We start from the raw sequence: 23,038 nt of genomic DNA on the forward strand, positions 1-23,038 counted from the left end.
AATGGAAAATGTCGGTCTAATGTTAAGGTGATAACAGTAACCATGTGGAACACTATCTCCATGCACTAATTATCGTAGAGACGGGCACGGTTTGTTTAAATAGAGTAAGGATGAGTCTTTATGTAGTCGTTTCTTTGTAGTTGTTTGTCATTCTAACAAGAAAGCTCATGCAGAGGCTCTGGTCCAGGTCCCTTGGGTCTGTACTCCCTTTTTTCTGTACGTTTTTTCATCTCTTTGCAACCCGCATTTGGCCATTTCGCGTCTGTCATTTGGCATCTCTCCGTAGTCATTGCATCCCTGGCTTTGTTTTTGTATCTCTTTGTAGTCGTTTGATTTATTTTCCAACTTCATACAGAGGCTCTGGTCCAAGGGCCCCTGGTTTATCTAGCAGTACCAGATCGGCCAATCCGATAGTCCACACCATGTCACCCCCTGTTCCTGCTCCACCCCTGTTTCATCATGTTATATTCTCAATGCAGCAAAAATAATCTAAAAACGATACTGGCAGCCCAGTGAGTTTTGTATGTATTTGTGTATTTATTTAGGCGATGGGGGAGCGGTAATCTGTAGCCCCCTGGTGTCTGGGCAGAGACAAACAGGCTGGTTGTTAGGCTACTGAGAAACCCCACCGGCTCTCATTAGCGGGGAAGAGAGAGATGAAGAGAAAGACAGAAGGCGGGAGAGAGAGGGGGAAGAAAAAAAAAGCAACGTGTGAATGAGGGAGGCAGAGAGACGGGTGGATCACAGTTTTCACCTCTCAGTCTTGTTTGTTTGCGAGGAAAGCCGCAACCCATTTTCCTCCCTCTCCCCTCCTCGGTCTTGTCAGCCTCTTGTTATCTCTCGGCACAAAACGCAGAGGATTAGTGGAGGCCACAGGGGCTGCAGCCAAATGCTGCGGAACCACAGGCACGGCACACAATCACTTAATAAATGTTTAATTAATCCGCAGCTGTGTGTGTGTGTGTGTGTGTGTGTGTGTGTGTGTGTGTGTGTGTGTGTGTGTGTGTGTGTGTGTGTGTGTGTGTGTGTGTGTGTGTGTGTGTGTGTGTGTGTGTGTGTGTGTGTGTGTGTGTGTGTGTGTGGAGAAAAATGGGAATGCTTTTAAAACGTCTCCACGAGAGATTCATGTTAAACTTTTCACCCGCTCCGTGGTTATTATAAGGGGAGGACATGTTGTACTTCTTCGCCCTCAGCGGCTCTGGCAAGGTCGGATTTTTTTTCTGGCGTGCACTGAAGACTGTTTGGAGAAAGTTTGTTTCCACTAAATGAATAATGCACCTCATGACATTCCTCCAGTTTCTGTTGACAGAGCAACAGCTGCTGGTGTGGTTGCTTGGGTCACACCTGTCAGCTTGTAAATGACAGCTTTGGTAAATGTCATCAGAGAGCATTAATAGCTGATATCTCAAAACTGAAAAACTCTACAAAACTAAGGCTCAGCAGAACTCCTACTACCTTAAAAAAAAATGCATCGCTGAGTTCTGCCGAGGCCACACGGGCCTTCTCTTTGTTCAAGAAACCATTGTCAAATGTACCAGTTCTCTGACCTGCATTTCTAAAGTGCTTTTCTAGTCTTTTCGACCACTCAAGGCGCTTCAGTCGACACTCATCCATTCTTAGGGCTAAGATTATTTAGCGTATTTACTTACTATGCTTTCTTGCCTGGCTCGGTTGAAAGGGAACAAAATCTGCCTACCAGCACCTCTAAAGCTCACTTATGAATTAGGTCTTGCTGTAAATGTGAAGTTGCTAGGCAACCAGTGTAGACTCCATGAAGTCGCAACTTGTTAATAAGTTTATTTACACACTTGTTACTAAAAGTAAGCAGGGATGGATGGCTGGATATTTAATGTGGTCAAGGTAGAGCTTTTAAATACTTGATATAAAGAATATATTTATATTAATATTCATTAAAATGATATATCTTATGTAAAATATTGAACAACTGCCAGATAAATCTAGTGGAGTTAAATGTACAATATTTCCCTCTGACATTTAGTGGTGTTGAAAGAAACAGAAAATGGGAATACAAGTACCTCAAAATTGTGCTTAAGTGCAGTACTTGAATAAATCTAGTTACATTCCACCACTGCATTATACAATATTTGGTTCATTAGTTAGAAATGTGCAAGTGCCCAGCCACATGGAACTAGACCAAAAAACATATTATAATAAATGACATTGCTAACAAAGTACATTGTGCTCTGGCTCAGGCTCTAGAAATAAAATATAGCACAAAATAAAATTTAATTAATAATCATCGTTGCAGAAGCTGGTTGACTTAAAAAAAGCGTCCTTAAATCATGATAATGTGACAATCCTGTCTTTTCCACCAACACACTGTTCTAATCAGGAGGCAGTCGAGTGCAAACGCCGCTTGGCCATACGGCAGTGACATTTATCAGAGGTTTGTTTTAGTAGACCCGTTGAGATCCTGTCAAAAAGACACAATAAAATGACCTCAGAGCTACTTGAGGGCAAAACAAACTAACGATATGAATATAAATGTAGCTTGTGTTTTTAAGATGAACCATTACACCCATTATCAGAATGACACGGCGTGCAGAAGGACACGCCGTAATTACATTTCAATTTGTGCCCCTTCTCGGGCCGTCAGGGGAGGCAAATCTGTCACATTGAGTCGAGACGATTCATCCCGGTAAGCCTTGTCGGACGCAGAGGAAGAACACGGGACAGCAGCTTATCCGCTGTTCCTGTAGCTGGAGGCAATCTGATGTGCGAGTACATCCTCTGCACACAGTCGCCGTCTGAAACGTCTCACTTGTGTGAAAAAGTGCCGCTTGAGTTGCACTTCCCTCAAGTCACAGCGAGTACCTGTTCTAGAAAGCGGTTTAAAATGTTAAATGGTCCATTAAAAGTTAATCGCGAAGTTAGTTACGCGAGCGTGAAAACAAAAGCCGTCAAGGTCAAATCACTGAGTCACGCTGTCATGCTGGTAAATGAACATTGAGGTTTTTCTGTACTCTCAGTCCTAATAGCAAGTGGATGCCGGTTCGTCTGAGAACATCAACGGCAAAAAACTGCTCCACAGCGACAGCAGAGGTCAAAATCTCCACAAGGAACCTTTTAATGCATCCATCCATCTATTATCCATAGGTGCTAATGGGGCTCGATTGGGCGAGAGACGGGATACTGGATGAGACGCCGGTCAATCACAGGAGGCAGACGGCCATTCATGCTCACATTCACACACATTAGAGCGGCCTGCATGTCTGTTGGAGGCCCTTTGATACATCTATAAATATAATTTGTTTGTTTGTTATGTTTAATGTTACCCATTAAGCATTATCTATAAAAGTGTTCAATATCCAAGAAAGGGAAACATGCAGTAATGTACAAACAACACTTTTCTTCCTTTTACCAGCTCTCTTCCTCTTCTCTAACACACTAACATGTTTGTTGTTTTTACATTAAGGTTTACATCCACTGGTGAGATTATTTCTTTGTTTTCTAAAACTTCAAACCACAGGTTCTCTTTTGTCTTCGACTGCAGACCGACGGGACTGTGAAGAAGGACTTGTCTTCATCAGCTGGGAACTTCTGCTGGCGTCTTTGTGCATCTGTCAGCACAGGAGGAGGGTTTCAGCCGTCGTCACTCAGGCGTCCTCTTACTGGTCTCGCTGGACCGAAGCCTGGGAACCAGACCGACGATGACCATTCTAATCAAGCAAATGGACCCAGGTACTTTGAAACTGAAATCAGAGCCCTGCTTCACAGCGTGGCCTCCAGTATTTTTAGATAAAAAGCTCAGAAGAAGTAGTACTCAACTCCACTGTGCACTTTTATTTTTTATTTTCTTCGCTAATGAGAGAAAAAATCCTTCAGTGAGGTGAGCCTGATGACACTGACTGAAACATCCTTCTCCAGCATTTTCACACTTTAGTTTTTATTATTTATCAACATACTTATAAATAAAAACATTGCATCTTGAAGCACTTTAGTTTTCACACCTTTTCATCACATAACGTTATATGATATTTATGGTCTGCACATATATTTTTTTTCATCAGATCAAATCTGGAGTCTAGTCTGCGATGTTTATTGTTTTGTGAAGATTCGCCAGAATAAAAAATATAGACCTATACAATATATATGTTCATGCGCAAAGTAATTTTTAGCTGGTGATGTGGATGTAGGGACGTGACCTGCATTTTCCCATCAGCCTCAGCTGTACTTTGCGTAATTAAAAAAATGTAATCATGCTAAGAAGCCAAACTAAGCTGTCGAGTACAGAAAACATCATACTTGCTTAACATCTTCACATTAGCATTCATTTCAAAGCACCGCTGTGCATAATGGACACGACTCTCTCTCCCATACGGTTATCCACAAAGGAATTGGAGGAGTGTTCGTATCTTGTATCAAACACAGCATTGTTTCCAGTTGGAAGCAAACCTCCCAATGTGTGCATGCGCTGCTGGATGGAGGGTCGGAAAACATATTTTTTTTTTTTTCAATTTTTAAATCTTCAAGGTGTTTCGTTACGTTCCCCCAGCGTTCTTGAGCCCGATAGTGCCTTATCACATCCAAAAAGATGACGGCGTGCTATCCACAGTCTCTTAATCATCCAGAGGTAATTTCAGATGCACGGTCTGCAGGTGACCTTGACTCCCTCTCGTTGAGCAGTCCTGAGAATTTAATCCGGCATGCGGCGCTCTCTGAGTTTGGGGATTACTTTTTTTTTTCATGCTCTGTTTGAAAAGCTTTAAAAGGAGAGGGCAAGGGAGATTTGGTGATATACCCCCCCCCCCCCCCCCCCCTATAGAGCTATTGATTTGGTCAGAGGACCTGCTTCACACCTGGCGAGACTCGAGAGGAAAATAACTGAGAGGTTTAATCAATGTGCTGACGGTTAATCAAAAGGAGTGAGGTGGACCAGCAGCCTGCGGTTACCTGTGTGTACGTTCCACTTTCCAACCAGCAAATGTTTATTCCTCCGTGGGTTCATGCTTGTTTGTGTTCCAGTAATTACAGATGGTGTATATCAAAACTTATTCTGGTGGAGGGGAAAAAAAAGAAAAAAACTCAGATTGGTTTCTTTCATTTGCAAACGAGACTGACATCTTGGGGAAAAAAAATGTCTATTTACTCGTGGTGTCATGTCATCTGGCAGGAAGGCAGACTGCAGCTGAACTCAATTACAGCCTCCCCGCACAGGCAGGCAAAACACAAAGGCAGCATCTCAATAACCGGCCTGTTTCCATCCATTTTCAACAGTTTCAGAGTTTCAGAAACCCAAACATTTCTAAAACACAGAATAATATCAAAGAAGGTTAAATGAAATATGTTGTGTAAGTTGGGTGTGTGGCACAGCCTCGCTTTCCTGTCTTTGTGTGTCTTAACATGGGCTTATACCGTCGACTCAGCCCTTTTTCTGTCAAAACACTTTTAGCAAGGTGGAGGAAATGAAACATCCTTTCACATACATCCTCTCTGCGCTCATACAGTTTGGATTGTTGGAACACAGACCGTCAGATCGAAACAAAGTCTCACAGTTTTCAGTCCTTTGACTACGTTTGGGTTGAAAACATCATGAAATAAGATTTAATAGAGTTTTACAACAAATATACATTTTAAATTGTCAAAATATATTCAGCTTGAGAACTGAATAAAGATTTGATTAAATGTTTTAATACACTGGCATGTTAATGACCTGCCGAACATGACTAGGAGAGCATCCAATCTTACCAGGGTTCAACGTTAACGCCTTGAAGTGGATCAGAAGTCTACTTGCCCATAATAAATGTTTACTTCCCCCCTATACAAATCGTCTTATTCATCAGTGGGTATCAAATAACACAAGGGCTAAAGTTAATTGACATGTTTTAAGCGCCTTGCTCCGTCTTGTGGAAAACTAGACAACATAGTTGGTGTTTCAGCCACATCCTCCCCAACGCTTACCCAACTAAACCAGGATAATTGAAACGCTCGCTTGCTGCACGTCAGCTCATAAACTTTGTCTTTACCCATTTTCCTATGAGTGCCTGCTGGATGCTGTGCATGTGCAGCTCGCAACAGAGATGAGAAGTAAGGGACATGGCTCCAGTTTCAAGTTTAGTTTATTTATAGAGATTTATAGAGACATTTAAAAACAACAATGTTGACCAAAGTGCTGAACAGTGGTAAAACAACAGTACAATATATATAAATGCTCACGAGTTACTTCCATCATCAGTCCCCAGAAGAAAACAATGTCTTAATTTTTTCTGGCATGTGAGTTGCTAGATTTACAAGAGTGAAGTGGCATTTACTTGCCCTCGGCAAGCGGGCATTTCTTGTTGTTGAGCCCCGATTACTCATAGATTGGTATTTCTTTTTTTTCTTCTTTAAAGTGACGACAAAAACCAGAGTAAGAGAAAAAGAACTAAAATGAGCCCCCCTCCCAACCACCACGTATCTGTTATTATTAAAATATTCTCATGTGCCTGATAGAGCCATTTGCAAAATTAGGAAAGTGTTAAGTGTTTATTAGCATTTTGCGATAAATAAGTTTGGGGAAATGAATAAGTGTAAAAATGTGAGGCAATGAATGCATAAATGTATAAATAAATACATAAATTAAATAATGAATAGATTACATTTTTAAATAATAAATTAAATTAAAACAATACACAAATTAATACATTTTTGATTGGCCAGGGGTTGCCTTTCTGCAAAAGTTGATTTCTTAACTTCTCACTGCATTTTTTTTCCTGGCATCTCCTGCGTCGCCACGGCGGCAGCTTAAACCCACTGCCCACGTTCACATGAATGGGTGTGCTGCTGATTTGGTGGGTTTTTCTTCCTCCTGTCAACTGCCTGGATTCTTCCTCTGTGGTGTTTACATACTCTCGTCATGTCGGCTTCTGTTTCCTCTCGGCGCTCCGGTTTCCTCCCACAGTCCTGCAGACATGTAGAAAGGGTAGATTGGATCCTCTATTGTCAACGGTGTGACGGACAGCAACTTGACCCCTGAGGAGGCCTCCCGTGACCCTGAACAGGATCACCAAAAAGTGAAAATAGAAGCACAATCACAAATCGGTTTGCTGGGATTTCATAATATTTGTTTTCAAGGATATTTGTGAGATGCAAGAGAACACTTTTTGCATTCAGGGTGAATCCAACACTCAATGAAAACATATAATTTATTTGCAGGCCCAAGTTTATCTCTCTCTAAGCTGTCTCCCCACCAGAACAGATAACATACATATTCTCAGATAAAAAACACAACTGACACAGAAGCCTGAATGCAACTGCTTTTGTTTGTCCCCCCCCCCTCATTTTTATCAGCATGACTGAAAGAAAAGATACATATTTACATGAAAGGGCAACACGGGGAAAATTGATCTTTTTTATTGGCTGCTGTCTGTGCCTCTTGCGTATTAGTATACAGGTAATCATTGGTTTTTCTATGAGATAATTAACCAGTGATGTTTGTAAAGGGCCAGGTTGTTTACGCTATGCTTGCCAGGAGCCCTGCTGGTCCCTAGACCGCCCTTTTAGAACCGATGCATCAGAAAATGTGTTTTGCACTAAAAATATCAGATCGGCGGCAAATGGAATGAGGGACCAACTCGGCAGCAGTTATCACTGTATAGACAGCCACGGACCTGGACTTACTTGTTTTGTATTTGCAGGGAACTAGTTTTTCACAAATCTATCCCAAAGTAATATATCCCCACAAATACTGTACTTGATTTCCACCTCATTGTAGCTTGTTTTACAGCATATTTATCTTGAAGAACAGTAGAAGTACTATTGTTTGGGACATGATTCGCCCCCCCCCCCAAAAAAAAAAAAAGTTAGACCATTATTTGTAATAACATATGGATCTTGTACCTAGAAAAAAACTTGTTCCAATAAGTTAACACCATGATATCATTAATGTACTGTTATATGTTGGCAGCTCTTTTTTTATTATAGCCCAATTTCACAAATCACACATTTTCCTTTTGCCCTGTGTTCTATTGGGAAACTTCAAACACATTTGGTACAGACTGCTAGTTTTTGTCTTCAAATCTCCACCACTGATGTAGAAATGAAAAGAACCTTTTGATGCTGCTTCAGTGTTCACTGGTGGAAATGTGTATCCTGCAAATGGCTACTCATTTTATTATTATTAATGTCGGTATTATTCACTTTGTTTTATTTACCAACTTCAATTCAATATAATAGATATAATATCCATCGTTTTTATGTATTCTATTTCATCTTATTTTTAACAGACTGTTGTATTTTTTTATTTTCCCTTATCATTTTGGTTGCATTTCTTGAATGAAAGATGTCAAACTATTATTATTATATAATGTATTGAAACCTGCAGCTTGTCCTCAGACTGGCATGTTGGGGGGGGAAAAGCAGAAATCAGGAAATCAGCGGTGGTCACGTGACGCGGGAGGGGGCGGGGCTTTGCGTCTGTGCCGGCCAGTAGCAGCGCAGCGTCGGTCCAGGTCCCAGCAAGCTCCATGGGGGGAAAAAAAACCCTGGAGAGGAGACGAATAACGGTACACTCCAATATCTATGGAGCCGAAACCCGCATGTAACCGCACCGCATCTACCCCTCAATCCCGCGGCGCGTACGTGAATCCATGCGTTTGGAAACGGAGGCGGTAAACGGCGTTTCGGGGCTGACGAAAAGAAGCGGTCCACCATTGTCTGCGTAGAAATAAGAATGGCCTGGATGTGGAAGGTAAGGGGGGTTCACTCTTCCATACATTCCATACACAAATAAAAAAAGGGATGCAAAGAGCAAGAATAAAGGAGCTCCCGACGCCGTTGGCTCTACGTTAGTGTGCGTTTTAGCAGATGTGAGGTGAAATGTGAGCGGGGATGCTGCAGGTAATTTACCTCCCTCTGCTTTCTGTCTGGTCGCCTGTTTTTTTTGGGGGGGGGGGGGGCTGGATTCGTGATTTTCGCTCGTGCACCCGAAGGCCCAGTGTTTGTTTGTTTGTTTGTTTGTTTATTTGTTGCATTCAGTACATGTTTGCGAGTCGTAGCTTGTGCAAAGAAAGCAGGCCATGCAGCCGTGCTGTGTTTACAAGGCGCCTCATGACACGTTCAGGTGTTCACATGACGGGAGGAGTTTACAACATCAACAGCTGCCTTTACTGATGAGAAGAAAGTTTTTACAAAGTTACTCATGGATTCTCTGCGTCTCCTTTGGGTGTAGCTCAGTTAATATCAGTACAGAAGTGGACGTCGTAGTTATATATATGACTGAGTTAAAGTCTCAATTTACCGTATATGTCAGAATACGTTTCATATTGTGTAATTTGAGGCACTGAATAGTTACAGTGGCTGTAAAGTTGTTTACTTCAGTGATTCATCCACAGGTGTCTGAAGACCAAGTTTAAAACCCAGAGATATTCAGGTTACTTTAACTTACAGACAAATAGCAAATTCCTACAAATGAGACGTTGGAACTGTATTTGACATTTTTGCTCATAAAATGCCTGAAATGAGGAGGCGTTTATCAAAATTGTTATCAGTTAATTGACCGTTTCATCTTAGGTTGTGTTGGCACAGTTGTTGAAATATCATGATGTGCCAAATATATAGAAACTTGCATAAAAGAGAAGTCTGAAGCAATGTGGTTCAGTGGTGCATTTAGAAACTCATCAAACTTTTGGACAGAAGAAATGAAAGAGAAAATAGCTTAATAAGGTTATAATCATAGTGTGATTCTGATGAGACTCAATAAATGTGTATATTTTTCTCAGACCGATGTCAGACTTCATCTTTCCCCTTTGTTTTTATTTTACCAAAGTTATGAGTTTTGATTTATTTAAAGAAACTTTAGTTCCCGTCAATCCTCCGACACCCACGGAAGGAAGCGTGTCCCTGTCAACAACATGCCACTTTACAAACACGCTCAGACTTACTCTGTCATCTGAGACGGGAGATAATTTCACACTAGATTTGACACCGTTGTTTCATATTTAAAAAACACATTACAACAAAAGGGGAACGTGTAATTACACGCTGCAAATTGCAGAGTGATAAATGGAAAAGTGGACAGAAGTCAGTGAGCTGTAACCTTGAATGAAATAACACCAGTTTTTTGTTGTTTCTTGTAGCAGTCGGATGTAGTTAGTGGCTATTAGGTACATAATTAAATCCTGTACAACATATAGTCAGACTGAACTGCCCACAGTAAGAATGCTAATTAGGCTACTGGAAGAAAGTGCTTCTGACAAACTACAGATAAGCTTTCATGGTCCATTTTTATTCTCAATTCTCTCATTAAAGCCTCACATTGAGCAACTTGTGAAGAAGCTGAGACTTGGTTTTTACTTCACAAACGAGCTTTTCTTTTGATGGAGGAGACGTGTTGCTACAACTTTTATGACTGGTGATGTTTATGCATGCGTGTCCTCGATGCCTTTCCTCTTATTGTATACCATGGAGCACTGAATTCAATATAGATCTCACTCACCATTGCTCCCTGTATGTTTGGGTTGGTTGGCCCGTGTTATCCATTTGTACACTTAATCATCAAATGTCCTTATAAGGCAATTCTGAACCTGCATCATATCTGCAAAGTGCTGGAAGAGGCACTCTCTCGTTTTTAAGAACATACAGACAGAACATAATTGAGGGTTTGGTTTGATTTCAGCTCAGTGTGAGTCTTTTGCTTTTTGATTAGGCTCGGGCAATGTTGTGGTATTATTTAGAAATCCTGGCGGTATGATTTTTCATTACCATCATAAATTCAGACCCTATGATGCTGCATGTCGGTCTCTGTGGTGGAGAGTGAGAGAGCTAACTTCCAAAGGTCCGATATAGAAAGAGTTGTGAAGTTTATTGTTAAAATGTTAACTGTTGCCCTTTTGGTCACAGTACTTATGGCAGCTTACGCCTTTAAAATGTTTCAGTTTCTCCTTGTGACTTTTGTCAAAGGTTGCATTTTCCGGTAAGTTTTGAAGACTTCCACCAACACAATTTCTAAAGAGAGTTACTATTAAACTTATATATATATATAAAAAAAAAGTGTAGCACAACTAGTTAGTTACTTTCCACCACTGTGCTCAGGTGCATGGTGCGTTTCTTAAGCCACCAATGGATCCCCGTGTGTGTGTGATGACACAGCTGTTTGACTCAGTTGGCTACTTTGTTCCCGTTTATAATTGGCGAGCGAGGCCTGCAGAGAGAGCTCCGCCATGCAGGGCTCCCTCTTTGTTAGCTGTTGTTTTAATTTGAGTGAGCTCATCCATGAAGAACTTTCGCTCGAGCTGGGAAAGCTGCGGATGCCCCGCTGTCCTCCATCATAACAGTTCAGGATGAGCTTCTCCATCCTGTCTCGCGTAAAAAGATGGAGATGTTACTTCTTACTACGCGTGGCAGAACAAGGCCAGCGCAGGCAAGTTTTTGTGACACGCGGGTTCACGCAGGCAGAGAGCACACAATGAAGACTTCAAGTTAATTAATGCATGCACAGGCAAACACACAGTGGTTTGTGTGTTGTGGAGAGGTGTTGTAACAGCTACGGGGAATGCAGTGAGTGTCCCAGTTAAGAGTTTTGGGGATGAATGGAACTTCTCTGAGTCCCCCTTGTCCCGCCTGACTGTGTTACAGAAGAAGGCAGGCTGATAAAGAGTTCCAGAGAAAGCGGCAGGGCACCGACTGGGTGTTGAATGAGGCCCCGGTTTATATTCAAAGCGTTATCAAATCCAGGCCATCCTTTTTGCCATTCTCGCCTTTTTTATCAATGTGACGTTTATATGAGATCTTCTATTCTTTAAGAGATGTGGCTGCACACCTTAAGGAAAACCTCATTTATTCTTTATCCTACAGCTCATACAGATCAATCACAAATAGCTTTTAGAGATATAGATTCCTCCATCCAATAATGATAATACTAACCCTTTTCTGGTAAGTTGCGCCGCAAAGCAAAGTTTTTTATGAACGGTGTGATCGTGGCATATTGAGGGCTCTCCTTTGTGTGATTACAGCGGAATCTCTGTGTTGAAATGCTGATTAAGTGAATTCATTTGGAGGCTTGACAGGAATATGACGTTCTCTAGCAACGCTAGCAATTTTCAGATCTCCGATTTGGTGGAAAGTGTCAACATGCCACATTGGAATAAAAGCCAGTATACGTTTAAAAGAAAATATGAACTCATCCAAAATAGAGTGCAAAAATGAAAGCACTTTAAATAGTGCGACTTCATGGTTAGAAGTAATAACGGGTTAGACACAGTTTCTACAAATATGTTCAGAAATGTGTTGATACCGTTTTTAAATAATGGAAAAACACGTCTAATAGCGGTTGTATCATTATAATTTATACATCCTTAAATTCAAATGTTTTGACTGAACCTTTTTTCTGCCTGAATAACCTAAAAGAGAGTCTTTGTCGTCGCTATCGCCGTCCATTCTCTTGAACTCCTATTGACTGTACAGGGTACCATTTAATTGTGTGGCTTCTTTATCATGGTAATGTAACCTACATCTGTTGCATGCACACATGCACACACACTCTCAGTAGTAACCAAGGGTGATAACCTCGCTCCAGATATGGCATTTAATCCAGCGTCCGTGGTCGTAGGAACTGGGCCAGCAGAGCCATCGCTCATACCAGAAGTCTTATCAACATCTGGGAAGATTTAAGGCTTTACTTGATCTCCCTCTGTGCTGCTGGTCATGTTGGTCAGGTAGTCTCTAATCCTGGCTGGTTTAATCATATGTCATTCTGCCAGTTCAAGGTGCTTGAACCCTGGTGCCAGCGCTGGTCATTTTCTTTGCTGCTTTTTTTTTCTGTTCCCAAAAATACAAAGAAAAGATGCCAAGAGTTTAATGAAAGAGGTGATAAGGCAGCCTACAAATTAAGTTCCACTCTGTAGTTGCAATCACGGTCGGCAGCATAAAATTGCATCTCACTCACAAAGAACCTCCAGGCCATAACCTCTATTATTACTATACATGCATTCACAAAGAGCTCTGTAAAGCTGTAATGTCAAGGTTGAAGTTTTACACTTGAATTACCCTAAAACACACAGACAGAATTAATCAGGTATATATAATCATCAAGTATAATTAAAGTGCATTTATTAATCTGCCATTTTTCCAACCAGATGTCAGGAGAAAGTGTAAACACATTGTAATCAACACAGTTGAACATGCCGCGTTTTCATAAAAAATAACAGAAAAAAAAAAAAAAGAACAGGCAGGATTTCTCGGCCCCGAGACTTCAGGAAGCAAGGAAACGTTGGTTGTTGCCAAATCTATTTGAGTTCCTTCAACTTAGAATAATTAGTTGGGGTGACAAAGGTGAAGCTGAGAAGATAGTCCCATCAACTTAATACTTCCAAGTTGTTCTCGTAAGACCAGCAAGATATTATGTAAGTTCTCCAAACCTAAATCCACAAGCTTGATATTGTTAGCTTGAGTTATACAAACATGTAAATAAAAGCTGTTCAAACTAGCATCTTGTTGAATCAATTTAGAATATCAAACTGTGCAAATATAACAATAAAAATTGGCTCAACTAAGCATCTTGTTGAATTAACTTATCTTTTTAAGCCAGACAGGTTACTTTTTCAGGAATAGATCATTTTAGCTGCAATGTTGAGTTCATTCAAAAAGCAGAAACAACAAATGAAGGTTCAATTTCCTCAGAGTTCTACAAAGAACATTCTGAGTGCTACCTGCTACATATTGGCCTTTTTTTGGTATGAATCATCTTAATTGCAATCATCTCTATCTTTAGTTAAGTTTATTAACTAATACAAATCCTTCATTTCTAGGAGATGGGGCTAATTTTTATGTCCATTGACAAATTGTTTAGTTTATTTTTCAGCACCAGTTTGCAGGTTTTGTTTTTACTGAGAAAATCCTATAACTCAGGAGGAATTTGTTTTTTTCATCGGCAGTGCACTTTTTCTTTAGATTCCATTAGTCATCTCCAGCTGCTCCTAAATTACTTCTATTTCTCTGGAGGATCCGAACAGCTTAAAATACCTGTACGTCTGCTTCTGTTTCTTGTATCGGTGTTTATGTTGGTGGTCTTAAGAAAGATCATTTTCGGATAATCACCTGACCACAGTGTTTGTTCTTAACTACACCTGTCTGATCCATCTGCAGCGCACACACTTCTCTGGGGATTAAAGGGTCACACACCGTTTTAGGATTAAGACTTTAACACTTCCCTCTCCAGTCAGCCGTGATCTCCCACTCCCAGTTAAAGAGGAGAAAGTGCCAACATACCGGTCTGTGAGTCTGAGACAGAGAGAGCCGCCAAGATGGCAGATTGCTGGTAGTCAGATGGCACCGTCCGGCCCTGATGGTTCCCTTAAAGAACTGTGGAGTGTCGGGTTTGAACATGATCCAGGAGGTGATTTGCCAAACTGACTGCTACATGGAAATGACAAATACCGGATGGACTTCACATCGTGTATATATGAAGTGTTGGTGCTTGGTCCGTGTGAGGTGGTCTCATGTGAACAAGCTGTTAGTGCTGAGATGTGTGGGTCTTGTTTGCGCTAAGGCAAGATATGTTCGGAAGGTGGCAAGAAAACAGAAAACTCTCATTGGTGCAATAAAAAAATTAGATATATGTTCATTGTTGAAAACTCCCAACAGTTAAATCGTATAATATTTCTTATTCATGGATGAATCATTTAGACAATAAAACAGTTTTAAAAAGCGAGAAGGTCCCAGAGCTCTGACCCCAAAACCCAAAGATTAACCACAATAAAACATAAAAATAGCTGAAACCGGTAATTGCATGCTGTGAGGAACTGGTTAGGAAAGAGTCTCAAGTGAATAGTGTAGCCTCTCGATGACCTACATTAGTAAACAAGACCGTCAGCGAGCACTTTGGCTATTTCCATATAGTTATTCTTAATGCTCCAGTGGCGAGCATTAAGAATAACTATATGGAAATAGCCATTAGGGTCGGATCCCTAATCGAAATAACTGTCAATTTGCTTAAAAGAGAATCCACTGCACTGCAATATTCCTGTTTATATCAGAGCGAGATGGAGAATTTAACATTTTCCACACAGCAGGATGCTTTCAAGTTTTATGGTGCAATGTACGTGACAAACGGTCATATTTATGTCAAATGACAGGTGGGTGCACGGTTTCCTCTAGGTCCTTTCCTGTGTTTTTTCTTCCCCGGTGCTGTTGATCACACATTTCTGGGCAGTTTTGTCAACTTCTAGGAGCATTCATGTCCTATATTCGAGGTGAATTCCTGACACAAAGTAGTTACCGAGTCGTACAGCTCCCAGCCAGTTGGACTCATTTGAGCGTGTTGCACCATTGCTGGATTACATCTGGCAAGTCCCGTCCCTGCACATTGTGCTGTTGGCAAGGCTTAACTGCCCAGTGGCACAGAGGCGAGCCAAAGCCCCAGTAGAGGCCGATCAGCAGAGGCCGTGTTTGATTAGGAGTTATGCTCTCCGTAGGCTTGGATTGGGCTTCGATGTGCATGAATAGGCATGTGGTGATATGAAAATGTCATATCATGATTATTCTGGCCCAAACAATTGCAATTCATGATATTATCCTGACCATCTACAAAAACTCTTAAAATGGCACTAAAACATACTGGAATCATATAACATTTTGTTAAGAAACAGATATTTTGATTGTCACGGACACTACTTTCTTTACTGAACATCCTTTTAAGTGAAAAACAATCAAACACTCTTAAATAAGATGAGCATGAATCATAAGGTCTCCCTGCATGAATACAGGATGAATACATTTTAAAAATGTATTTTTCAAGTCATTTTTCACTTGGTGGCATTTTCGTGACAAAATATTTACGATTATCCCGATAATAGAATTTCCGGATTTATCCAGATGCGTGATAAAATCCTATATTGTGCCATCCCCAATACAGAATCGAAAGGGTCAGCATGAGGCACCAGACTGAGTAGGAAGATTATGGTTTAAGTATTGGCCTTGCAGAAGTGTCCATAAGCAAAAGTCTGAACCTTCTTTGTTATGCAGCGCTAATCGTTCTGTACCTGACCCTGATCTTTAAAACTGCTCATGGGAAGGCGAAAGCAAATCCCTTCTTTGGAATTTCAGTTTAATATCATCGCCTTATGAAATCCTGTTGCTCACAAATTAATTATTTCACGAATACAAACCAGTCCAGCTCAGTTGGCTCCAAGCCGGACCTCTCCAGAAGTGCTGAGCACCCTTGACCTCACAGCCTCGCTGCTGTAATCCCGTGTGCGGTTTCTCAACAGCTTTTTTCCCTTCCAGACAGTGAGGTGGCAAGATCAGGCGTGGCTGTTACCCCGAGTGACGGTGGATTTTGTGCAGCTCGCCTTGAGCTTCCTGCGCTCCGCCCTTGAACCGAGCCTCTGAGCAAGCAGAAAATCCCTGTAATTGCATTAGTGTTGTCCAACTGTGCCACGCCTGCTCCCTCCAGACCGGCATTATGAGCTTGATTCATTGCCCCGACGTGTTCAGATTCATTTTCATCCTATTGCGACAACAGACGACATCAGACGTCCTTGATGTACATCCTTGCTTTGATTCTCCCTTTTCTGCGTCTTTCTCTCCTATAGAAGTGGAAGCCAGCTCCGGTCATTGCATAGGCTCCTTCCTGAGGGCTCTTGACCAAGCCAGCTAATAAAAGTTCTCGGTGCCACTGTTATTAATCCCAACGGAAGCCCAGTGGTGCTCAGGGCGCCAGCACCGGGAGGCTGATTGCCTCTGTGAACTAAAGAGGTTGACAGACACAAATAGAGCCCGGTGGTTAAGTGAGGGCATTAAATAAAGTGCAAGTAAATGCCCCCCCCCCCCCATCTGCTTTTATGCTCGCCTGTGCCGTAGAACTTTCTGTTGTTGCCGTTGTTATGAGAAATGGAAATGGGCAGCGGTTCAAAATGTCACAGTGTACTCTGAGTAATGTTGCATCTGCCCACTGGGCTTTTGTTTTGCGAGGAACCTGTGCTGCTGTCTTTTCCTGTTTTTTTTTGTGGCTTTCTTATTGATCTCCTTGACGACTGTGTTTGTTTTTGTCTTAGGTCGGGGATACTCGACTTGCTTTGCCCGGTGGCCACTCTGGAAAAATTCCCAGGAGGCCAGGAGCCAGTTAATATACAAAAAATATATATATTTTTAACAATAAAATATTAGCCCATCTTTACTTGAAAATCTTTTTTTTTTTTCCAAACTGAGTTGCTATTCGGGGCTCTGTCCGAGACACTTTTTTTTATTATTATTATTATTTTTTTTTACATTTTTTTAAAACTACTATTACATTTTTAAAGATAAGACTTGTATGGCTTGAGTTTCACAAGGCATTAACAAGCATACTTAACACTGATCTGCCTCTGCAATTTTCCACATTATTTTTTTTTTAAGAAGTATTGATTTTCTGGCAAAGTGTCCTGATGAATAAACGTTTTGCTTTTTAATATCCGCTTGTAAAAAAAAAAAAAAAAAAAGCACTCACAAAACACTGGTTACTTCCCGAACCCCCCAGGAAACTGGAGTTTATGTTATTTTCTTCATCTTCAGAGAAATGTGTTCAATCCAAGCGGGTCATATAAGAATTTATGGTTAGTTAGAATAGACTAGAATGAATTAACCTGTAATCCTGTTTAAGTTTAGCAAACTTTATTGATTGTCATTCTAGTTTCTTTCGTGTCTCACATATTTTTCCGGTGTTTTTGCATGGATACCTCTTCAAAAATGTACAAAGTCACCTATTTTTGAAAACATCCATAGGTGTTTTCAAAAATCAGTTTTACCGACACAGTGCAGCAGCTCCACAGAGGCTTTGACAAAACAGACTCTGCAAACTCCATTGTTGTTTCCCAGAATGCACTCCTGCGCGCGACACGCAGCAGAGCTGCTCGGTGGCCTTCGATTCACCTGGTTGGTTTGATTATTGAGCGCAACAGCTGCTCCACTTAAATTTCACAATGCCGTTGTTCAAGCTCTCAGAGAAGCGTCACAATCTAAAGAGGATTAATGGAAAACAAAAAAAAGCAGCGCCGGCAAATTGTTTTCAGCGTTTTTGGAAATCTGAGAAATCTCGTCTGCTTTGAACAAAGAGGATTCAGTTGAGATTGTCTCTCCCTCGATAAAAACTGAAAAAAATGCATATATCTTAAAAGTAACACATCTTTTATCTGGTCCAACATAACCTACTTGTTCAGCAGCTCAGGACGATAAAAGCAAATTCCTCCCCATCCATCTCTTCTTATGTTTGGCACTGATTGCCACGTAACCTTGTCTTGACAGACATTTAGACAAGACTGATGTATTGGGAGTCATCATGAATCATTAGTCCACTATAAGGTGTAATTATTTTCATTATCCGTTAGTCTGCTGATCATTTTCTTAAACAGCCCATACATCATGTAGTTTCTGAAACATTAAGAATGCTTAACAAAATTCAGTCTTAACAGTCTTCACCCCAAAGATATTAAAGTGTAACTTTACATCATTGCTCGGTGGGTGTTAAGGCTCTATTTTTAGAGCCCTTTCGTCCTGACCGGTTGACTGTATGTCATTGACCCAAGAAGTTCAGGGCTTAAAACAGTAGATTTTGACGCCATGAAATACACAAAAAGCAGAATATCCTCACATTTAAGAAGCTGGAACCAGAACACTTTTGACTCTTTTGCTTGACAAAATATGATGATTCAAGTATGAAAATAGCATCGACGTGAGGGGAAGTAGTAAAAACTGTTAAATGTGCTTTTTCTCTAGAGGGTGAAAAAATTATGATTAAGTGGGCAGTGACATGGTGGTCCACCAAAGATCCCTGACAAGTATATTTTTACACTAACATATTCCACTCAGTATCAGACAATATTGATGCGTTGTTAATAGTATGGGTCTAGTATCTTTGCGTGTGTGTGCATGTCTTTGTGAGATTGCATGCACTGCTTGAATGCACACAGCTATGACGAATTTGAGCTTGTTTTTGTCTGTCTCTTGACCAACTCATCGGTTTAACTTTTGTATAAAATGTTCATATATTTCTTCTTTTACGTCTTCTGCTTCTTCCACTTTATTCTCCCCGAATGAAAAGCATTTTTGTTGTAAAAGCATTGCTCAAAAGTCCAAGTAGCTGAAGAAGAGGCCAATAACCTTCTCCAGTTGGTACAATGCATTTGTAACCTCAAGGTATCTCCTTCATCTGGGCTGAACACCAAGCGGGACAAATTCCTTTTTTATTACTGAGCCACTTGAAAATTCAGCGAGCAGCGTTGCATTCAGTCTCCAGCAGTCCTGAGAGAACTTTCCTTGTCAGACACATTTCTTTTAACAAATAACACCTTGAGGAATATCTCGGCAGAGGCCAGACATCTGTTTAGTCCAGTGGAGAAGAAAATTGGCAACGCTGTTTGTTCCCCTCGTCCTACAGATGATATACTGCATCTGTCTGTCTGTCTAATCCCTTCGCATTCTCAGATGTCAATGTGGTTTTGCACCGGTGATGTGTATATATGTATACACACACAATGCATACACTCAAATTTCTCCGCGCGAGCAGTCTTCCTGTGTGAAATCACTACCAATGAGATGAGGCTCTATTATGGAGTTATGGAGGGATACCATTGAGTTTCTGGGGAAATATCAGTTGCTAAATGTCAGTAATCCTGTGCTGGCATTTGGCAAATTGAAATAGATTTTCTCTGGTCGATGCTTTTTCTCAACAGCCGCATACCCTCCCCTGCCTTCGTCCTTCAAACACAAAGAGACAGGGAGAATAATAGCTGATCCGCTGTAAAACGCTCGGAATTGGGTATGTCGCATCTTCTTTCTGTTGCATTCCATTTTTTTTTTTTGCTTCTTCGAAAGGTTTCTCTCGGGTTGTGGCGGATGACGGGCATCAGATCCATTACCATACAGTAGCTTCGTCCTTGGCCGGCAGTGCAGTCTCCTTTGCCCGCCGGCCATCTGTGACTTTAAGAGCCAGCTACTTAAAAGCTCCGATATTACAGCAGGATAAAGCTGAAATGGCTCTTGTCATAAGTGAGCGGCAGAAGTCATTTTCTGTGATTGGCTGAATGCCGCGTGACATTCTGGCTTGACGTTCTCTCTAAATGTCGGCATCAATAAGAGAAGCTATTGATGTTATAGGAGAGAGGGAACATGTTTTTTTTTTTTTTTTAACAGATTTAGTCTCAATTTACTCATAAAAGACAAGTTGAGTGGAGCAGATGGTCTGATGCATAAAGCTACTGCATCTTTACAGCCAGGCTGGTCCCCAATGGCAGAACCCATCGGCTATCAATCCGACTATGAGGGCTCTGGGGTTGTGTTGTAGCCAGCGGATTTTTGACTTCCTTTTCCGTGCTCTGCTCATTGTTTACACTCCAGTTGGCAAGTTGAAATGCAAGAGTTGAGAAAGGACGTGTACGACGGGGATCATTTCACATGCAGCCAATTTACAATCTAACTTAAAACCAATAAATCACCGTCGTGGGTTCCAGGATTGCATTTCGGCCAATGCTTTCCGCCTCTTTTGCTTTCCTCACGGGGCTGTATACCTGTATGCAACCAAAGCCAGCTTGGATGGGATTGGTCAATGCTAGTTAGCCTAAACGGAGATACCAGAATGCTTACGATGCCAAACTTTCTGTCTTTTTTTTTGTTAAAACAATGCATAAAGTAGCTGGACGACAATAATTAAAAAACCTTATTGGGGAAAAAAATGACTCTTTAAAAAATGGTTACATTCACATGAAAAGAATAACACATTGAATGTAAATGAGCTTTTACATTGTTAAAATTGCTTAATTTAAAGTTTTACAATCTCTTTTGCTGAGATGAAACCCGTTGACTTTGTAAAATCGTTTTGCAGCGTACGAACTCGTTGACAAATTATTGTTCCAATTTCCCAAGCTCACGGTGACATCTTCAAATGTTATGTCTTGGAGTCCCGACCCCCAAACTATTCAGTGTGCTAATGATGATGATTCATGATACAAAGCAGCACATCACCACGTTTGAGAAGCTTGAACAAGCTAATGTTTTTGCATCTTTTGGTTGGTTGGCGAATTTCATCCTTCACTCATTATCAAATGAAACAAAGAAACGGCAGTTTTAAGGGTTTGCGCGATAGAAAATCGACAGTGAAGTCAATCTCTCCACACAGCAGATGGTCGTATCTCGGCAGCGAGATAACTCACCGTCAAACATAAAATCTTAATATGCTTTGTTTCTGACAGGTAGTCTCATCCCGCTCAGCTTCTCAAAGAGTGGACTTTTCTCTTTCATTTTGACTTTCTCAAGTGAGCGAGCAACAGCCCGCGCAGCCAAGTGATTCTGTGAACATATGGTGGCGTCTTTATTATTTTATTTTTTCCCCCCACTCGTTCCCAAAAGTTCTCCGTATTCGGAATGGGGGAAATGAATATTGTAGAGTGTTTAATCCTTTATACTTGGGGGATTATGCTTCCATTTGATATCAGATATGCATTAGTCAAATGGGTTTTGACTGTATTCCAGTCACGCACGCAAGTGCAGATGCACATGTTCACACACACACACACACACACACACACACACACACACACACACACACACGTTTACATCTACAGATTAAGGCGGGATTTTACAGTATTGAGGTCTGTAGCGCTGCGAAAACAAAGAGCAGTGGATAAACTGGTGTTTCCTTATTGTTGCCCCCCGCAGAGTCTCCATATAAAAGCAAATGGTTTTCTTTTTTGGGAGGGCCAGATTAAGATTCTCTGATGTTCTGTGATATAATGAAGCAGTATCATGCCAACAGAGCAGATTAGTGTTCATATGACCCGGATTGAAGGATTTACTTTTTCATATGTCACCACTGATAAGGGTTATATTCAACGGAAGTAGCACACACCAAGGGCAGCAGGGATGTTTTGTTTTTGTACTGAAACCAAACATCTGCAGCGCATGTAATGATTTTAAGTAAACATACAGAGTATCCAGCTCCCATTGGTCTAAGTATGCAAAGTGCTGTACTTGAGGTTGTTTACGTTCCACTTTCAGCCACTTTATACTTTTATTCTCTGCAAATATTGTACTTTTTACTGCATTGGAATCATTTGACAGCTGGTGATACTTTTCAATTGAAGATTTTACATTACAAACACTTGACAAGCTGAAATTCAACACATTGCTCGAGATTGAAAGCATGGTGAGGTTTTTACCTTCTGCGTTTACACACAAAAATTGTTTCTTTGTGGACATGGCCTAAGTGGGAGATTGGGATCGGAGAGAATTGGGTCTTTTTCAAGGACCTGACCTTGTGCAGCTTTGCGAGGTCATTTGGGGAAGTGTCTACTATTCTGCTGCACACTCATAATACCCTGCCCAGTAAAAAGTCTTGTATTGTCCTGGAAAATTATATCAACATTCTCCTATTTTCCTCTAGCTGATCTACCAGAGCCCCTCAAAATGCATAACAATGTCATCTGAAAGGGAGAAGTTATGTTCTGGATCATATTTATGTGCAAATAGTAGTTTATGGACGAGGGTATTTTGAATAGGCAGCTCTTGGTTATGTTGTGGAGAAGTTGTAAACACCTGTAGGCCATGCAGGGTGGAAGACATTACATAATGCTGCTGTTTCAACTTGTTTTTAACAGTCGAGTAATGTTACATTTAACATGTTTGCTGAAGTTGACATGCTTGCCAGCTTGTTTTGCCTGCAAAGGTTTAAGGTTACTAATTCAACCATAGTGAATGTCGTCATGGTGATGTCACCCATTGGTTTGTAGACTACAGTTTTGGAGCATTGAGCATTTTGGCCATCTTGGACTTTTGTAAACGTTGAATGGAAGTGACCATATTTGGACTGCGGGATAGCGAACAGAGCTCCAAACGGACCACAGTTTACTAAACGACAGCTTGCTGTTTTCAATTATTCAATTACACTTCTTTTTGCAGTCGCCCCCTGCTGGCCAGGTGAGTAAATGCAATTTTAAGGCATTTTTAGCTTTCACTTCACTTTTGAGAATCAGAGGTTGCCGCCTAGATTTAACTCTGAGCAATGATGTCTTTAGGGCTGTGTTGAGAGAGTTGGAAATGAACGGGAATCTGGTGTCAGAACAATAACTGATGA

The 23,038-nt window shown here is 41.0% G+C and overlaps 1 protein-coding gene across 1 annotated transcript in view; it reads left to right on the plus strand.

The window, feature by feature from the left end:
- Nucleotides 1-8,514: 8,514 nt before the first annotated feature.
- Nucleotides 8,515-23,038, plus strand: part of st6galnac3 (ST6 (alpha-N-acetyl-neuraminyl-2,3-beta-galactosyl-1,3)-N-acetylgalactosaminide alpha-2,6-sialyltransferase 3) — a 55,031-nt gene continuing 40,507 nt past the window's right edge. Inside the window, exon 1 of the mRNA XM_084007654.1 lies at nt 8,515-8,689. Coding sequence (XP_083863780.1) covers nt 8,672-8,689 — 18 coding nt within the window. The 5' untranslated portion in view covers nt 8,515-8,671. The remainder of the gene's footprint in view (nt 8,690-23,038) is intronic.

The sequence above is a fragment of the Eutrigla gurnardus genome, assembly GCF_963514095.1.
Source record: "Eutrigla gurnardus genome assembly, chromosome: 4".
Taxonomy (NCBI): Eukaryota; Metazoa; Chordata; class Actinopteri; order Perciformes; family Triglidae; genus Eutrigla; species Eutrigla gurnardus.